Source organism: Salmo trutta, chromosome 15, assembly GCF_901001165.1.
Source record: "Salmo trutta chromosome 15, fSalTru1.1, whole genome shotgun sequence".
Taxonomy (NCBI): Eukaryota; Metazoa; Chordata; class Actinopteri; order Salmoniformes; family Salmonidae; genus Salmo; species Salmo trutta.
In genome coordinates, this window is record NC_042971.1 from 8,793,273 (window position 1) to 8,813,578 (window position 20,306).

The following is a 20,306-nucleotide window of genomic DNA, read 5'->3' on the forward strand; positions in this document are numbered from 1 at the left end:
TGCACGCACAGTGAGGCAAAGACATTTGTAGGATGACCTGGTGTCAAGAAGGGCAGCAAAGAAGCCACTTCTCTCCAGGAAAAACATCAGGGACAGACTGATATTCTGCAAAACGTACAGGGATTAGACTGCTGAGGACTGGGGTAAAGTAATTTTCTCTGATGAATCCCCTTTCCGATTGTTTGGGGCTTCCGGAAAAAAGCTTGTCTGGAGAAGACAAGGTGAGCGCTACCATCAGTCCTGTGTCATGCCAACAGTAAAGCATCCTGAGACCATTCATGTGTGGGGTTGCTTCTCAGCCAGGGAGTGGGCTCACTCACAATGTGCCTAAGAACACAGCCATGAATAAAGAATGGTACCAACACATCCTCTGAGAGCAACTTCTCCAAACCATCCAGGAACAGTTTGGTGATGAACAATACTTTTTCCAGCATGATGGAGCCCCTTGCCATAAGGCAAAAGTTATAACTAAGTGGCTTGGGGAACAAAACATCAATATTTTGGGTCCATGGCCAGGAAATTCCCCAGACCTTAATCCCATTGAGAACTTGTGGTAAATCCTCAAGAGGCGGGTGGACAAACAAAAACCCACCAATTCTGACAAACTGCAAGCATTGATTATGCAAGAATGGGCTGCCATCAGTCAGGATGTGGCCCAGAAGTTAATTTACAGCATGCCAGGGCAGATTGCAGAGGTCTTGAAAAAGAAGGGTCAAGACTGCAAATATTGACTCTTTGCATCAACTTCATGTAAAGCCTTTGACACTTATGAAATGCTTGTAATTATACTTCAGTATTCCATAGTAACATCTGACAAAAATATCTAAAGACACTGAAGCAGCAAACCTTGTGAAAATTTATATTTTTGTCATTCTCAAAACTTTTGGCCATGACTGTACATGTACACACAAGCACTGACACACACAGGCAGAAATGTGCATTGATTACCAAATTTCACACCAAATTGTTTTGGTTCATTTTCCCCCTTAGTTCAGTTTGTTTGGACTGTTGTGAACAATATCCACACTCAGGAGCGCACTAAACAACGCACCTTGGTTCGCTCAAAAAGGGTGGTCTCAGTCCGATTCCATTTGTACGGTGGTCTAGTTCGCTGCAGGTGAGAACGCAGTCTGGACCAAACAAAAGAAAATAACCACTGGCGTGCAGTAGAATTATTATTTGGTTGTTTGGCGGCGAGCATTTGCTTAAACGCATGCAGTAGCATACCATAACTTGATATATCTGACACATTATGAGTAGCAGCGCATTCATGAGTGCATTCGATGCAGATTAGGGAAGATAGGGGCTATAGCCTATTCACGTTGCGGTTAGAGTGGCATTTGTGCTGTTTCTTACCGCACGTTGTTTGAAGATCAAAGTTAAAGTAATAACGTTTGGGAAACACAAGTTATGCTGATTGATAATCAAAGAGCATTTTCCTCCAATAAACAAATTACTTGCATGAACACGGGATTTTGTTTAGGCATTTTAGTTTGTTGGACAATGTGAAACCAACTGGACCAAATAACAAAAATACTGTACAATGTAACAAATAATCGAACTCTGATTCGAACTATAGCTCAGAACTATATGTGAAAACACCCTTATTCTGTTAAAACATGTTAAAATCATGGGGCACTGTCAGCAGATAATCCATCCATCAGATCAGCTACAGGGAGAATGCAGTGACCTCAGAGAGAATGCAGACATTCTGCTACCTGTGACCTCACGGATCAACAGGGAGAAAGCACATGGAATGAAAATTCAATTTTAAATTCCTTGACCTCAGGTCACGTGGCTAGCGCTACTTTTTATAGCTGGAACTGAATGTGCAGAAACTGTGGTAGCCTAAACTTAGAAATAATACAGGGAATGCTGAAGTGCCTTTGAGCCTCTAATAGGACGGTGTGATGGAGTGAGAGATGGAGAGCGATAGTGAGACTCAGGGCACCACTCATCACACAGCCCATCTGCTGCCAGGCTCTGATTGGGGCCTAACCAACCAGGTACTATGCAGTCAGGGTGGCACTTGATCTGCGAGTCCTTCCAGGTGCCAGTGCTGATGGAGCAACAAGCCAGGGGCAGAGAGACAGTACCTCCCCATTTCAAACCATTTTCTCCCTCCTGAGCACTACTGAACACTACCCAGGACTCATCTGTTGCCAGGCTCTCATAGGGCTCACCCACTATTATAGTAGCCTAGGTGCCATGCCAGTCAGGTTGCCACTTGATATAGGAGCCCTCCCAGGTGCCAGAGTGGCTGATGCAGGCCAGGGGCAAAGACAAAGAGATGCACCGCCTCCCCCAGAAGCCCTTGGCTCCAATTGCACTCCACCTGATTCACTTAGCCAACACAGAGAGGAGAGAGGGCTATAATGGTGTCTGAGTTACGGAAACAAAAAACAAAACAATTACAATTGATTTTTATGGCTCAATTTACCGACGGAAATATATTTGGAGAAGAAACAAACATGATAGAGGGAGAGGAGTAGAGATGAAAGATAGAAGGGGAATGGAGCATTTGACTTCAGTTAAGAGCTTTTGAATTAATTTTCTGGAGTTTGCCAAAAGAAATGTAAGACAAGCTAGCATATGAGTGCTAGAAATTCAACTATGGAAGTTATTTTATTTAGCTGTGTCAAAAGCAAAGACTAGTGCAAGCTTGGGACATTATAAAAAACGTTCAGTTTCGAGCCTCTTTCAAAAGTGAAAGGTAACAAGGGAGTCTTGATACTAAATTATACAGACAGTGACTGGTGCAGCCATATGAGAACAGCCAATTCAGCTGAATCACTGACAGTAAAAACACAACACAGCCAAGTGAGGTGTCCATACAGAGTTAATATATCCAGCCGTGCTCAACCTGCCAGGCCACATGACTGCACATGAAGGTGTGTGTGACAAAGTTGACATTTTGTCTCCACCCTGTAGAATTCAATGATTTATATATACACTAGATGACAGACAGTGGCCGTTGTTTTGAAGCCACAGACTCCATTTTAGTACTCCCCACCATTGTAAAAAAAGATTTTGGAAGTTAAAGAAATGCATTTATTAATAACTACATGAGTTCTTGCCTTGTTTATTATATTACAGAATATTAATGCAGGGATGGGCAATAAAAAAAAAATCTGAGGTGGGCCCTAAAAGGAATTTGCGGGCCAGAAAAGTTATTTGAAAATATACAGTGCCATTTGAAAGTATTCAGACCCCTTGACTTTTTCCACATTTTGTTACATTACACCCTTATTCTAAAATGGATTAAATCGTTTTTTCCCCTCCTCAATCTACACACTGTACCCCATAATGACAAAGCAAAAACAAGTTTTTAGAAATGTTTGCTAATTTATCAAATAAAATAAATAATAAAATATCACATTTAGATAGGTATTTAGACCCTTTACACAGTACTTTGTTGAAGCACCATTGGCAGCGATTACAGTTTTGAGTCTTCTCGGGTATGACGCTACAAGCTTGGCACACCTGTATTTGGAGAGTTTCTCCCATTCTTCTTTGCAGATCCTCTCAAGCTGTCAGGTTGGATGGGGAGCGTTGCTGCACAGCTATTTTCAGGTCTCTTCAGAGATGTGTGATTGGGTTCAAGTCCGGGCTCTGGCTGGGCCACTCAAGGATATTCAGAGACTTGTCCCGAAGCCACTCCTGTGTTGTCTTTGGCTGTGTGCTTAGGGTCATTGTCCTGTTGGAAGGTGAAACTTCACCCCAGTCTGAAGTCCTGAGCGCTCTGGAGCAGGTTTTAATCAAGGATCTCTCAGTACTTTGCTCCGTTCATCTTTCCCTCGATCCTGACTAGTCTCGCAGTCCCTGCCACTGAAAAACATCTCCATTGAACGATGCTGCCACCACCATGCTTCACCATAAGGATGGTGCCAGGTTTCCTACAGACGTGACGCTTGGCATTCAGGCCAAAGAGTTCAATCCTGGTTTCATCAGAGGAGAGAATCTTGTTTCTCATGGTCTGAGTCTTCAGGTGCCTTTTGGCAAACTCCAAGCGGGCTGTCATGTGCCTTTTACTGAGGAGTGGCTTCCGTCTGGCCACTCTACAATAAAGGCCTGATTGGTGGAGTGCTGCAGAGATGGTAGTCCTTCTGGAAGGTTCTCCCATCTCCACAGAAGAACTCTGGAGCTCTGTCAGTGAGACCATCGGGTTCTTGGCCACCTCCCTGACCAAGGCCCTTCTCCCCTGATTGCTCAGTTTGGCTGGACGGCCAGCTTTAGGAAGAGTCTTGGTGGTTCCAAACTTCTTCCATTTGAGAATGATGGAGGCCACTGTGTTCTTGGGGACCTTCAATGCTGCAGAAATGTTTTGGTACCCTTCCCCAGATCTGTGCCTCGACACAATCCTGTCTCGGAGCTCTACGGCAATTCCTTCGACCTCATGGCTTGGTTTTTGCTCTGACATGCACTGTCAACTGTGGGACCTTACATAGACAGGTGTGTGCCTTCCAAATCATGTCCAATCAATTGAGTTTACCACAGGTGGGTTCCAATCACGTTGTAGAAACATCTCAAGGATGATCAACGTAAACAGGATACACCTGAGCTCAATTGCGAGTCTCATGGCAAAGTTTCTGAATATTTATATTAATAACGTATTTCTGTATTTTATTTTTTATAAATTAGCAAAAATGTCTAAAAACCTGTTTTCACTTTGACATTATGGCGTATTGTGTGTAGATTGATGAGGGTAAAATGTATTTAATCCATTTTCATATTAGGCTGTAACGTAACAAAATGTAGAAAAGGGGAAAGGGGTCTGAATACTTTCCGAATACACTGTATATATACTGCTCAAAAAAATAAAGGGAACACTAAAACAACACATCCTAGATCTGAATGAAAGAAATAATCTTATTAAATACTTTTTTCTTTACATAGTTGAATGTGCTGACAACAAAATCACACAAAAATAATCAATGGAAATCCAATTTATCAACCCATGGAGGTCTGGATTTGGAGTCACACTCAAAATTAAAGTGGAAAACCACACTACAGGCTGATCCAACTTTGATGTAATGTCCTTAAAAGAAGTCAAAATGAGGCTCAGTAGTGTGTGTGGCCTCCACGTGCCTGTATGACCTCCCTACAACGCCTGGGCATGCTCCTGATGAGGTGGCGGATGGTCTCCTGAGGGATCTCCTCCCAGACCTGGACTAAAGCATCCGCCAACTCCTGGACAGTCTGTGGTGCAACGTGGCGTTGGTGGATGGAGCGAGACATGATGTCCCAGATGTGCTCAATTGGATTCAGGTCTGAGGAACGGGCGGGCCAGTCCATAGCATCAATGCCTTCCTCTTGCAGGAACTTCTGACACACTCCAGCCACATGAGGTCTAGCATTGTCTTGCATTAGGAGGAACCCAGGGCCAACCGCACCAGCATATGGTCTCACAAGGGGTCTGAGGATCTCATCTCGGTACCTAATGGTGTATATATATATATATATATATATATATATATATATATATATATATATATATACACACACTGCTCAAAAAAATAAAGGGAACACTTAAACAACACAATGTAACTCCAAGTCAATCACACTTCTGTGAAATCAAACTGTCCACTTAGGAAGCAACTCTGATTGACAATAAATTTCACATGCTGTTGTGCAAATTGAATAGACAACAGGTGGAAATTATAGACAATTAGCAAGACATCCCCCAATAAAGGAGTGGTTCTGCAGGTGGTGACCACAGACCACTTCTCAGTTCCTATGCTTCCTGGCTGATGTTTTGGTCACTTTTGAATGCTGGCGGTGCTTTCACTCTAGTGGTAGCATGAGACGGAGTCTACAACCCACACAAGTGGCTCAGGTAGTGCAGCTCATCCAGGATGGCACATCAATGCAAGCTGTGGCAAGAAGGTTTGCTGTGTCTGTCAGCGTAGTGTCCAGAGCATGGAGGCGCTACCAGGAGACAGGCCAGTACATCAGGAGACGTGGAGGAGGCCATAGGAGGGCAACAACCCAGCAGCAGGACCGCTACCTCCGCCTTTGTGCAAGGAGGAGCAGGAGGAGCACTGCCAGAGCCCTGCAAAATTACCTCCAGCATGCCACAAATGTGCATGTGTCTGCTCAAACGGTCAGAAACAGACTCCATGAGGGTGGTATGAGGGCCCGACGTCCACAGGTGGGGGTTGTGCTTACAGCCCAACACCGTGCAGGACGTTTGGCATTTGCCAGAGAACACCAAGATTGGCAAATTCGCCACTGGCGCCCTGTGCTCTTCACAGATGAAAGCAGGTTTACACTGAGCACATGTGACAGACGTGACAGAGTCTGGAGACGCCGTGGAGAACGTTCTGCTACCTGCAACATCCTCCAGCATGACCGGTTTGGCGGTGGGTCAGTCATGGTGTGGGGTGGCATTTCTTTGGGGGGCCGAACAGCCCTCCATGTGCTCGCCAGAGGTAGCCTGACTGCCATTAGGTACCGAGATGAGATCCTCAGACCCCTTGTGAGACCATATGCTGGTGCGGTTGGCCCTGGGTTCCTCCTAATGCAAGACAATGCTAGACCTCATGTGGCTGGAGTGTGTCAGCAGTTCCTGCAAGAGGAAGGCATTGATGCTATGGACTGGCCCGCCCGTTCCCCAGACCTGAATCCAATTGAGCACATCTGGGACATCATGTCTCGTTCCATCCACCAACGCCACGTTGCACCACAGACTGTCCAGGAGTTGGCAGATGCTTTAGTCCAGGTCTGGGAGGAGATCCCTCAGGAGACCATCCGCTACCTCATCAGGAGCATGCCCAGGCGTTGTAGGGAGGTCATACAGGCACGTGGAGGCCACACACACTACTGAGCCTCATTTTGACTTCTTTTAAGGACATTACATCAAAGTTGGATCAGCCTGTAGTGTGGTTTTCTACTTTAATTTTGAGTGTGACTCCAAATCCAGACCTCCATGGGTTGATACATTGGATTTCCATTGATTATTTTTGTGTGATTTTGTTGTCAGCACATTCAACTATGTAAAGAAAAAAGTATTTAATAAGATTATTTTATTCATTCAGATCTAGGATGTGTTATTTTAGTGTTCCCTTTATTTTTTTGAGCAGTATATATATCTGTGTCCACATTGTTCATGTGTTTCTAGTAGATAGACCATATGGTTAAAGAGAAAATTGCATAATTCATTTTAAAAGTATCTAATTAACAATGGGATTATTTTCAATTAACTCTGCAACTCGTTACTTTTTTCACAACTGCCACCAGTTTGATGCCGAAACATTGACAAATACATACTGACATAGTCAAATAAATAAGTGTGTAAAAATATATTTTTCATGCTGAAACCCTCATATCAAACACCAATAGAATTCACTAAATTGATGGTTTATATTTAGGATGTTTTACAGCTTTCTTTCTTTTTTTAAGTCATCTTATAGAAATATGTCATATACTTTACATGTGATAAGCCCACACAGAAGGCCACTATTATTAGTGAACATGTCACATCTTGTAAGCATTTCACCAGTTGTTTACGAAACATGTGACAAATAACATTTGATTTGATTTCAAATATAATTACAGACACCAATATAACTAGATTACATAAAATCCTTAAAAGATACAACAATTCTGGTAGTTTACTGGTAAACGTTGGTTTCCAGTAATATACCCTCCCTTTACAACTCCTGTCTGTACAGAAATACATGTAATGATTGAAAATACTACACCAGAGAGCATAATTTACAGAGGATCTATCGCTTCTTCTTTTTTTAAATGCTGTGTACTGTGATTTAGCAATTTAGCAGCCTGTGCAGCTAATATTAAACAGCTGATTGTTCATTGACAGCCACAACTCAACAATAAGCAGCAGCTATAAGGCATTTCGCAATATTTCAAAATACAATTGCGGGGAAAAACTGTTTCCATGAGTGAGTGCCACTGGAAAGTTAGTAGACTATAATTTATTTTTCATACTGTATAATCTGTCTCCACTCTTTTCATTGGCCTATGCCATTGGTTGCATTTAAAACCGATTTTATTGATCTCAGTATGTCAGTGACAGTGTAGTCTGTCATTTTGGTAATTTGTGTGGTATAAAAAATAGTGTGTTCTTCACAATGCATGTTCCTTCTCTGTCCATAGTCTGGTCTATTTTGGGCAACACGCCTGTTTCTCCCTCTCTCCCTACCGCTACCCATCTTAAGTGGCTCTGTCCTCGATTAGAACAGAAAAGAGAGAACCGGAACACCGACAGACTCACAGCCACAAATTGACCTTCTCACATACTGTACATCAAAAGAGGACGTAATTAATTGAGTATTTTCTTTACGGTCGCCATTGGTTACTTAGCAGCTGGGCAGCGCTCACGTGCGCCGACCACTACCCCACCTCCATCCACCGCTGACTGAAAGCCGCACACACACACAACGCAGGAAAGGGAGAAGCACGGCATGTTCAAAACACACACAATACAGATAGAAACTTGTGCGCGGGCGCACACACACACACACACACACACAGAAGAGAATTTGAAATTTGAGCAACTTACAAAGCAGTTGAGCACAGAGCAGGAGACCCTTGCTGCCAGGCTCATGACGAGAAGAGGAAGCAGGGCTGTGCCCCTGAGACACACAGCCTACAGAGAAGCAGTAGCAGCAGGAAGAAGGGAGAGCCACGGGCCGGCATTACCATCCTCACCACTCCTACTCCCTCCACACCTATCCGCCTCCGTCTTACCCCCACACGTGCCCCAGGAGGTGCTATACACCCCCACCCTTAGTCCTCCCCCCTCCCCCCAGTGAGGGGGATGAAAACCAAGAGAGGGAGTGCTGGTGCCTGGAAAGCCCCCCTGTTGCTCAGACCAAGTTGGGAGGAAGCGGATAATAGTCCATAAGAACACACAGAGTCCATTGAAATAGCCCACAAAGAGGAGGATGAAGGACAAGAAAGGGAGAGCAGGTGAACTTACTAGAAGTGAGCGGAAAAATGGGGATGCCGTGAGTGTGAGGAGAGACAGAGGAGAGAGAAAGAAACAGAGAGCAGGAATTGCCTGATGCTAAGCTCCACCCTCGGCATGCCATACGCATCTCCACCCTCTCACCCAATCACGTGCTCTCGCTTCGCTCTCTCTCTCCATCACATCCTCCCTACCTACCCCTTCCCTGTTCACCCTTCACCGAGATACATCTCCTCGTACGCAGTCAGGCAGCCTCCTCAGCAACGTGTCAGAGCAGCATAGACCGTACCACACCACTGCTGAATACTACAGCCAGCACATCACGCATCTATCTCATGCACCACACCGCAACGCAGCATATGCACTACGCATGGGTAGAGATACACACACGCACAAATAAACGATCAGAACATGTCTTCACAAGGCTATATTTAACACCTCACACTAGTGGTTGTTTTTCACCAGGGTTTGTTTCATACATTGACACCTCTGCATCAGAAGGCACACACACACTGGGGAGGATGGGGTCTCTCGCTGAAACAGTATCAAGCCGACTGACAGTGTGGTATGGTAGGTTGGAGCAGAACATGGAGGGAGGAGTGGAAGAGGAGTGAGCCTATGCAGAGAGCTCCAGTGACAGCATTCTACAGCAGCGCTGCCCCCTCCTTGCCCCCTCGCCTACCCTCCCTCTATTCTGAGTTTCTCCTTGGTGCTGCCTGTACTGCTCCCAGATACAGCAACATGCTTGCCTGCTCCCAAGGGAACAGGAGGGTGTGTGTGTGTGTGTGTGTGTGTGTGTGTGTGTGTGTGTGTGTGTGTGTGTGTGTGTGTGTGTGTGTGTGTGTGTGTGTGTGTGCATATACCGTGTCCCCTAAGCCAGAGGGGCACACACACTACCACGGTTGAGTCGTGACTTTGGGAGGAGCCATCCTTTTTTTACATTCTAGAGTCATCCGAGCAACACTGCACACAAGAACCTGCAGTGTAAGCTACTCTACCTGCATTTTTTTTACTGTGTATCAATAGAATACACTTCCCTACTAGTGTATTGCAGCATGCCCCATTGACCTTAGACAGTAGTGCAGCCAATACTCATCCAGCCCCAGCCTTCCCATCAGTCCCATTATCACAATGGCCTGTGATGTATTTATAAGATAGGAATGTACTGTATAATGTCATGTATAGAGCTGACATTACCCTCCACTGTTGAGGATAGACAATCATATCGATTCGACACAAATCATTTGTGACTGTTCTGTAATGTCCTAAACCGACCCTGCCTGGGCTCTGGTCTATATGGATGCTGTGTCCTCTCTCTGTGATGTAACAATAGACTGGAGGGGACCCTGACTGCTAATTGGCTGTGAGTGACGGCCCATGGCAGGCAGGCAATAGTGTGGATCATGACTCGCTAACAGAGAGGAGAACCTCAGAACACCCAGTTAGGGGGAATGGGCTACGTGGATATATGGATGGCTTCTGGTGCATGACAGAGTTTTATTATCATAGAGTGTGTTCGTGACTTCAATCTGGAGTGCCAGAATGTGCTCTAGGTGTTTGTAAATTCAGGGCGTTGTCAGATTATACCTCTCTTCACCTTGTCAGATTGTCCGTTCGTATATTCAGAGCGTTTCGCTCTCGGAGCGTTCCGAGCGCATACTAGACACTCTGGCCGAGGAGTAGGGTTGATCCAAGCGTAAATTAATCAGTTATTCTGCGCTTTGCCTCTGGCACAGTGAGACGAGAGTGCTCTGAAATCGGAGTAGACAGCCAGAGTGAATTTACGAACGCACCCATAATGTACTGTATGGAACCGACTACAGCCACAATGTACAGTCGTGGCCAAAAGTTTTGAGAATTGATTATTAGAAGCATTGATTATGCAAGAATGGGCTGCCATCAGTCAGGATGTGGCCCAGAAATTAATTGACAACATGCCAGGGCAGATTGCAGAGGTCTTGAAAAAGAAGGGTCAACACTGCAAATATTGACTCTGCATCAGCTTCCTGTAATTGTCAATAAAAGCCTTTGACACTTATGAAATGCTTGTAATTATATTTTAGTATTCCATAGTAACATCTGACAAAAATATATTAAAGACACTGAAGCAGCAAACTTCGTGAAAATTAATATTTGTGTCATTCTCAAAACTTTTGGCCACGACTGTACGTCAAACAGAGGTGCGTCAACTGGCAATGGGGACCAGATTAAACTAAAGTACCTTTTCACTGTATCACTGAATACATTATGGGGTTAGACAGTTGGGTTGTGCCTTCTTGAACATACCAGTCAAAAGTTTGGACACACCTACTCATTCTAGGGTTTTTCTTTATTTTTAATATTTTCCACATTGTAGAATAATAGTGAAGACATCAAAACTATGAACACACTTTTGGTATTCTCTCAACCAGCTTCATGAGGTAGTCACCTGGAATGCATTTCAATTAACAGGTGTGCCTTGCTAAAAGTTAATTTAAGGAATTGCTTTCCTTCTTCATGCATTTCAGCCAGTTGTGTTGTGACAAGGTAGGGGTGGTACACAGAAGATAGCCCTATTTGGTAAAAGACCAAGTCCATATTATGGCAAGAACAGCTCAAATAAGCAAAGAGAAATGACAGTCCATCATTACTTTAAGACATGAAGGTCAGTCAGTGCGGAACATTTCAAGAACTTTGAAAGTTTCATCAACTACAGTCACAAAAAACATCAAGCGCTATGAGGAAACTGGCTGTCATGAGGACCGCCAAAGGAAAGGAAGACCCAGAGTTACCTCTGCTGCAAAGGATGCAAAGTTCATTAGAGTTAACTGCACCTCAGAAATTGCAGCCCAAATAAATAGTTCAAGTAACAGACACATCTCAACATCAACTGTTCAGAGGAGACTGCATGAATCAGGCCTTCATGGTCGAATTTCTGCAAAGAAACCACTACTAAAGGACACCAATAAGAAGAAGAGACTTTCTTGGGCCAAGAAATACAAGCAATGGACATTAGACCAGTGGAAATCTGTCCTTTGGTCTGATGAGTCCAAATTTGTGATTTTTGGTTCCAACCGCTGTGCTTTTGTGAGACACAGAGTAGGTGAACGGATGATCTCCGCATGTGTGGTTCCCACTGTGAAGCATGGAGGAGGTGATGTGATGGTGTGCGGGTGCTTTGCTGGTGACACTGTCTGTGATTTATTTAGAATTCATGCACACTTAACCAGCATGGCTACCACAGCATTCTGCAGCGATACGCCATCCCATCTGGTTTACGCTTAGTGGGACTATCATTTGTTTTTCAACATGACAATGATATTTGACCAAGAAGGAGAGTGATGGAGTGCTGTATCAGATGACCTGGCCTCCACAATCACCCGAACTCAACCCTATTGGGATGGTTTGTGATGAGTTGGACCGCAGAGTGAAGGAAAAGCAGCCAACAAGTGCTCAGCATATGTGTGAACTCCTTCAAGACGGTTGGAAAAGCATTCCAGGTGAAGCTGGTTGAGAGAATGCCAAGAGTGTGCAATATATTTTGATTTGTTTAACACTTTTTTGGTTACTACATGATTCCATATGTGTTATTTCATAGTTTTGATGTCTTCATCTAATATTCTACAATGTAGAAAATAGCAAAAATAAAGAAGAACCCTTGAATGAGTAGGTGTATCCAAACTTTTGACTGGTACTGTATGTGTGCAGCTGTGCACTTTATGTCACTGTAGCTGTGCAAATAGGGAATCATTATATGCCCTCCTGTGTCTCTATAGCTTGTTTGCTGTCACATGTGGTAAACGCATGCAGGCCTGTGTACGATATCTGGTAGAGTTATGCTTCGATCCCACCGACAGAGTTTTTTTGCGCAAATCGGACGCAGCATCATCAGGATATGTACGCAACAAATGTTCACCTTCTACTACCATTTCTGTGAAATTGTATTTTCCTGACTAAATACCATATGTTGTTTCTATGTTTTTATGCATGATATACTGTAGTTATTTTTTGTGAAAAATATTTTACAAATAAAATCTAACCCGCATTACCCATATCACCCATATAAGGCGCAAATTAGCTAAACCAGCTACCCTGTTATTATTTGGGGATGAAGGACAGTGGGCCAGCGCAGCCTTGCCTCCCGGATGACCCCAAGACTGTCTTTGTTAAGGAGTAACGTGCCTTCACCCCTGACTATTAACGTTACAAGGCCTTTCAGTATCTCGACTACCCAACAGCGGAGTGAGACTGGAGAAATGCCAGCCAAAAACGTCTAAAAAAAGCACACCACATTGCACAACATATATGGCAGGGGTAGGCGGGCTGATTTTTGTCCGAGCGGATGGTCGGGAGGAGGGTTACACAGCAAATTTACCACAACTAAGCCCAAAAAGAGATTGCATTTTAAAATAAAAAATGTATACCTTGATTACATAGATGCATGATCACATATTGTGAGAATGCTTGGGGACAAAATACAAATCTTGTCTAAAGATGTGGGCTCGGTGGTGGCACAGATGAGCTCAGCCTACATAAACACAGTACATGACAACCGAGAATATGCATCCATTATAGCAGACATCCTTATGTTATTGGCAAAACAGGGGATTGCATTTATTTAACTAGGCAAGTCAGTGAAGAACAAACTCTTATTTACAATGACGGCCTACCGAGGAACAGTCAACCCTGTCTTGTTCAGGGGTAGAACAAGATGTTTACCTGGTCAGCTCGGGGATTCTATGCAGCAATCTTTCGGTTACTGGCCCAATGCTCTAACCACTATTCATCATCATGCCCTGCCGCATGATGAGAGGGCATGGGGCATGATGAGCCCAAGACCTCCAGCAACCAGGGCAACTTCTTAGAAATGTCCCACTTCCACACAAAAGGAGAAGTGGCATTTATTGCCAAGCTACACACGTCCCTGAATCTCACTAGCCACGAAACACAAAATGAATTCATAGCAATTGCAGCGGATGTGGCTAGAAAATAAATAATTTGGGAGGTAGAGGCCAATGGCTTTTTAACTCTAATGGTTGACTAGGCACGCAGCTACAAAACAGAGGAGATGACTGTGTGCACCCGTTACAGAAAACAAATGCAAGTTCAAGAACGGTTCATGGGCTTTGTCGACTGTTCAGAGCGGGCAAACGCAGAAGCCATATACACCCACATCAAGCAGTTCCAACCTACCTGTGGTTGCCCAGTGCTAAATGGAACCGCTGTCATGGCTGGCAAAGTGAACGGAAAATGCGCCAGGAACATACAGCGGCAGTCTACATTCACTGCATGGCCCACATGCTCAATCTGTTGTTGAAGGCCTGCACAGTTAACCGGACAGCCTCGCGGTTTTCTTCCATCTTGGAAAGGCTTCTTTTTACTGCCAGGTACTCACCATGCCGTCCTGGAGATGGGTCAGGAACGGTCATCTTCCCTGTCACTTCTCCACATCAAGTGACATTGCCAAAACTATAGACCCAGAACAGCTTATCTACGCATATGATGCAAAGACCTTACGTTGGATGCTGCTCCATTAACCTGTTTGGGATAGGGGGCAGTATTTTCACGGCCGGATAAAAAACGTACCCGATTTAATCTGGTTATTACTCCTGCCCAGAAACTACAATATGCATATAATTAGTAGATTTGGATAGAAAACACCCTAAAGTTTGAATGGTGTCTGTGAGTATAAGATAACTCATATGGTAGGCCAAAACCTGAGAAGATTCTATATGGGAAGTGCCCTGTCTGACCATTTCTTGTCCTTCTATAGCCTCTTTATCGAAAATACAGGATCTCTGCTGTAACGTGACATTTTCTAAGGCTTTCATTGGCTCTAGGAAGGCGCCAGAACATGGAATGATAGCTCTGCAGTCTCTGGGCGAAAAACAGCAGGGGTTTTGGTGAGTGGTCCTTCTGAGGACAATGGCACTGGCGCGCATGTGACGACTCCATGTTTTTCTTTCAGTGTTTGAACGGATACAACGTCTCCTGGTTGGAATATTATCGCTATTTTACGAGAAAAATCGCATAAAAATTGATTTTTAACAGCGTTTGACATGCTTCGAAGTACGGTAATGGAATATTTTGAAATGTTTTGTCACGAAGCGTGCCGGCGCGTCACCTTTCGGATAGTGACTTGAACGCACGAACAAAACGGAGCTATTTGGATATAACTATGGATTATTTGTACCCAAAACAACATTGGTTGTTGAAGTAGAAGTCCTGGGAGTGCATTCTGATGAAGAACAGCAAAGGTAATCCAATTTTTCTTATAGTAAATCTGAGTTTGGTGAGTGCCAAAATAGCTAGCCGTGATGGCCGGGCTATGTACTCACAATATTGCAAAATGTGCTTTCACCGAAAAGCTATTTTAAAATAGGACACCGCGATTGCATAAAGGAGTTCTGTATCTATAATTCTTAAAATAATTGTTATGTTTTTTGTCAACGTATAACGTGAGTAATTTAGTAAATTCACCGGAAGTTTTCGGTGGGTATGCTAGTTCTGAACAAAACATGCTAATGTAAAAAGCTGGTTTTTGATATAAATATGAACTTGATTGAACAAAACATGCATGTATTGTATAACATAATGTCCTAGGAGTGTCATCTGATGAAGATCATCAAAGGTTAGTGCTGCATTTAGCTATGGTTTTGGTTTTTGTGACATATATGCTAGCTTGAAAAATGGGTGTGTGATTATTTCTGGCTGGGTACTCTCCTGACATAATCTAATGTTTCGCTTTCGCTGTAAAGCCTTTTTGAAATCGGACAATGTGGTTAGATAAAGGAGAGTCTTATCTTTCAAATGGTGTAAAATAGTCATATGTTTGAGAAATTGAAATTATAGCATTTTTAAGGTTTTTCGTATTTCGCGCCAGGCGCTACCATTGGTTATTGGCGAGTAAAAGTGTTATTTTTTAATCACTGTTGCTTTGGCAGCTACTATGCCATTTATAGCCTACACTGAATGCTTTTGTTTGTAACCATAATTGCTTAATTTCCAGGACGAAGTGTTTCAATATTTGTTTGTTGAATTTCATGAAAGCTGCTTGACGTTGATATTCATATTATATAACTTTGATTACTTCTCAGGGTTTATTGTGTCAAAATAAAACAATTGTCGTTGTTCACACTTTAGTGATGCTGCATTAAAAGCTCATGGCGTTTGTCCTTTGCATTGGTCTTGGTCTGGGTTGAACGTTTATTTTCATGAGAGAGCGGGATCAGTGACACCGACAGGAATCCCAAGGCCATGATAATACAGTTATGAACATAATGAACAGATTATGCCAGTCATGTATAATTAACAAAAAGCCTTTCTCTGCTAAATTTGAATTCTTCGTGAAATGTGTATAGGCCTAGTTGTTTTCCCTCTTACAGTTAAGGCTCGCACACATTGCACCGAATGTAGATCTAGCATTTCGCCTGCCGATCATTCAGCAAGCATCATTTTAGGGACCACCCGCTGTAGACGTTTGACTGACGACATTTTTCATGCGATTCTACATGTAAAATTGGTGCGCAAATTACATTGAGGTGCTAAGTACTCTCGGCCAGCCAACGCTATTGGCTTCTCTGAGACCTTACATGTGACGAGTTCAGAAGTGTTTGTTTTGTTCTTTTGTGAGAGACCAATAAATGAATTGACGGATTTGCCTATTTCCTTAAACTGTACAGTAATCCGAGCCGATATGCCTGTGCTATTTTGTAGCATAGCCCACTCACTTTGTACATTCCTGTTTGGTCTGGTCCTGCAATTTGATTGATACACTTGAATTTATTATATTATGTACTGCACCTGATTTTATGTTGGCCTACTTTTAATATACGGTGTCATTGAGTGTCCTGAAAGGTGTACGTAAAATGTATTATTTTTAAAGAAATGTAATTTGCAAACAGTTTAAATAAATTGTTATTTGTATGTAAAGCAGTAGCCTGTGCATGTTACTAATAAAACAGCAGTAATTTATCATTTGTTTACTCTATAGCATATTCATCTCAGACATGGGGCGCTCTGTTCATGCCGGGTATTGATTTCTAGCAGCATTTATTGCCTGTAATTCACAATCCGTTTAAACATGAATGTCACGTCCTGGCCAGTATAAGGGTTAATTAGTATTGTAGTTTGGTCAGGACGTGACAGAGGGTATTTGTTTTATGTGGTTCAGGGTGGTGTGTTTGTTTAAAGGGTGTTTGATGTAGTATTTCCGGGGTTGTGGTTTATAGTCTATGTTTATGTATTTCTATGTGTAGTCTGGTGAGAGTGTTTCTATGTTGTGTTGATTGGGGTTGGGACTCTCAGTTGAAGGCAGGTGTTGTCTATCTGCCTTTGATTGAGAGTCCCATATATTGGGGTGTGTTTGTGTTTGTAATTCGTGGGTGATTGTTCTGTGTTCAGCCTTATGCTTTACCAGACTGTTTGTTGTTCGTTCGTTCATTTTCGTGTTTTGTTATTTTGGTATTCATTTTGTAAATAAATAATCATCAAGATGAGAAAACACATACCTGCTGCGTTTTGGTCCTCTTTCACCGACGACAACCGTGACAGAACACCCCACCAACTATGGACCAAGCAGCAGAGGAACGAGGAGGAGGGATGGACATGGGCCGAGTTAAGGAGGAGTGTTTCCAGGGCGATGGAAGACCTTAGGAAATTCGAGAGGCAGCCCCAAGAATTTTTTTTGGGGGGGCACAAGGGCAGTTTTGCGGGGCAAGAATGGAGCCCCAGGCCAGCTCCCCGCACTAGCCTGGAGGTGCGTGTTCCCAATCTGGTACGCCCAGTACCAGCACCACGCACCAGGCTTCTAGTGCGTAAACCCAGCCTCACCAGTCAACAGTCGTCAGAGCTGCCCGCCAGTCAACAGTCGTCAGAGCTGCCCGCCAGTCAACAGTCGTCAGAGCTGCCCGCCAGTCAACAGTCGTCAGAGCTGCCCGTCAGTCAACAGTCGTCAGAGCTGCCCGCCAGTCAACAGTCGCCAGAGAGGTCAGACTGCGCTGAACTGCCGGAGTGGCCAGACTGCGCTGAACTGCCGGAGTGGCCAGACTGCGCTGAACTGCCGGAGTGGCCAGACTGCCCTGAACTGCCGGAGTGGCCAGACTGCCCTGAACTGCCGGAGTGGCCAGACTGCCCTGAACTGCCGGAGTGGCCAGACTGCCCTGAACTGCCGGAGTGGCCAGACTGCCCAGACTGTCCCGAGTTGCCAGACTGCCCAGACTGTCCCGAGTTGCCAGACTGTCCCGAGTTGCCAGACTGTCCCGAGTTGCCAGACTGCCCAGACTGTCCCGAGTTGCCAGACTGCCAAGACTGTCCCGAGTTGCCAGACTGCCCAGACTGTCCCGAGTTGCCAGACTGCCCAGACTGCCCTAGTTGCCAGACTGCCCCGAGTTGCCAGACTGCCCCGAACTGCCAGAGTGGCCCGACTGCCGGAAAAGGCCTGAACCGGAGCCACCTCCTGATATAGGTGGGTTGGGGAGGGGGGGTGTAGCACAGTGCCGTCGTCGACGGCAGCCACCCTCCCTTCCCTCCCTTTAGTAGAGGGGAATTTTTGTTTTACCTGCTGCGTTTTGGTCCTCTTTCACCGACGACAACCGTGACAATGAAAAAGATGGGAAGGCCTGTTGTGAAATACTCCTGCTTCGGCATCCCAATAGGAATTTGGACTGGCGTTCACGCTCTGAAGTAGACTCCGGGCTCCGCACACCTGGCTAGAGACTGCTGCCACAGTCCATCAGTGTTGGTTCTTAACCTGTCAGCTCTGAATAGAGTGATAGATTCCGTAGCGGCTAGCTCATATAGCCACAGCCAAGAAGCCAGTAATTCGAACAGCGCAGCAAATAACCGATTGTTGAGTTGCTGCTGTCAGTGTAATACAATCGTAATACAATACGATTGTAAAGCAGTTGGCCATATGCCTACTGAAAATAGTAGAATTCTGTCTCTCCGTAGCTACCATAATTATTTCTCAACAGCCAGAGAAGCCTACAGTTGAAGTCAGAAGTTTACATACACTTAGGTTGGAGTCATTAAAAGTTGTTTTTCAACCACTCCACAAATTTCTTGTTAGCAAACTATAGTTTTGGCAAGTCGGTTAGGACATCTACTTTGTGCATGACACAAGTAATTTTTCCAACAATTGTTTACAGACAGATTATTTCAATTATAATTCACTGTATCACAATTCCAGTGGGTCAGAAGTTTACATACACTAAGTTGACTGTGCCTTTAAACAGCTTGGAAGACCTCCACAAGACCTTGTAGACCTCCACAAGTCTGGTTCATCCTTGGGAGCAATTTCCAGACGCCTGAAGGTACCACGTTCTTCTGTACAAACAATAGTACGCAAGTCATACCGCTCAGGAAGGAGACGCGTTCTGTATCCTAGAGATGAACGTACTTTGGTGTGAAAAGTGCAAATCAATCACAGAACAACAGCAAATGACCTTGAAGATGCTGGAGGAAACAGGTACAAAAGTATCTATATCCACAGTAAAACGAGTCCTATATATCGACATAACCTGAAAGGCCACTCAGCAAGGAAGAAGCCACTGCTCCAAAACCGCCATAAAGCGGTTTGCAACTGCACATGGGGACAAAGATTGTACTTTTTGGAGAAATGTCCTCTGGTCTGATGAAACAAAAATAGAACTGTTTGGCCATAATGACCATCATTATGTTTGGAGGAAAAAGGGGAGCCTTGCAAGCCGAAGAACACCATCCCAATCGTTAAGCAGGGGGGGTCAGCATCATGTTGTGGGGGTTCTTTGCTGCAGGAGGGACTGGTGCACTTCACAAAATAGATGGCATCATGAGGAGGAAAATTATGTGGATATATTGAAGCAACATCTCAAGATATCAGTCAGGAAGTTAAGGCTTGGTCGCAAATGGGTCTTCCAAATGGACAATGACCCCAATCAGTCTTCCAAAGTTCTGGCAAAATGGCTTAAGGACAACAAAGTCAAGGTTTTGGAGTGGCCATCACAAAGCCCTGACTTCAATCCTACAGAAAAGTTGTGGGCAGAACTGAAAAAGTGTATGCGAGCAAGGAGGCCTACAAACCTGACTCAGTTACCCCAGCTCTGTCAGGAGGAATGGGCCAAAATTCACCCAACTTATTGTGAGAAGCTTGTGGAAGGCTACCCAAAATGTTTGACCCAAGTTAAACAATTTAAAGACAATGCTACCAAATACTAATTGAGTGTATGTAAACCTCTGACCCACTGAGAATGTGATGAAATAAATAAAAGCTGAAATAAATCATTCTCTCTACTATTATTCTGACATTTCACATTCTTAAAATGAAGTGGTGATCCTAACTGACCTAAGACAGGGAATTCTTACTCGGATTAAATGTCAGGAATTGTGAAAAACTGAGTTTAAATGTATTTGGCTA

At 44.1% G+C, this 20,306-nt stretch overlaps 1 protein-coding gene across 2 annotated transcripts in view; it reads right to left on the reverse strand.

Moving 5' to 3' along the window:
* The window catches only part of LOC115148428 (myotubularin-related protein 4), a 100,015-nt gene extending 91,313 nt beyond the window's left edge, over nt 1–8,702 (reverse strand). For both annotated transcript variants that reach the window (XM_029690311.1, XM_029690308.1), the window contains exon 1: nt 8,525–8,702. In XM_029690311.1, the coding sequence (XP_029546171.1) occupies nt 8,525–8,569 (45 nt within the window). In that variant the 5' untranslated portion in view covers nt 8,570–8,702. The remainder of the gene's footprint in view (nt 1–8,524) is intronic.
* Nucleotides 8,703–20,306: the final 11,604 nt, after the last annotated feature.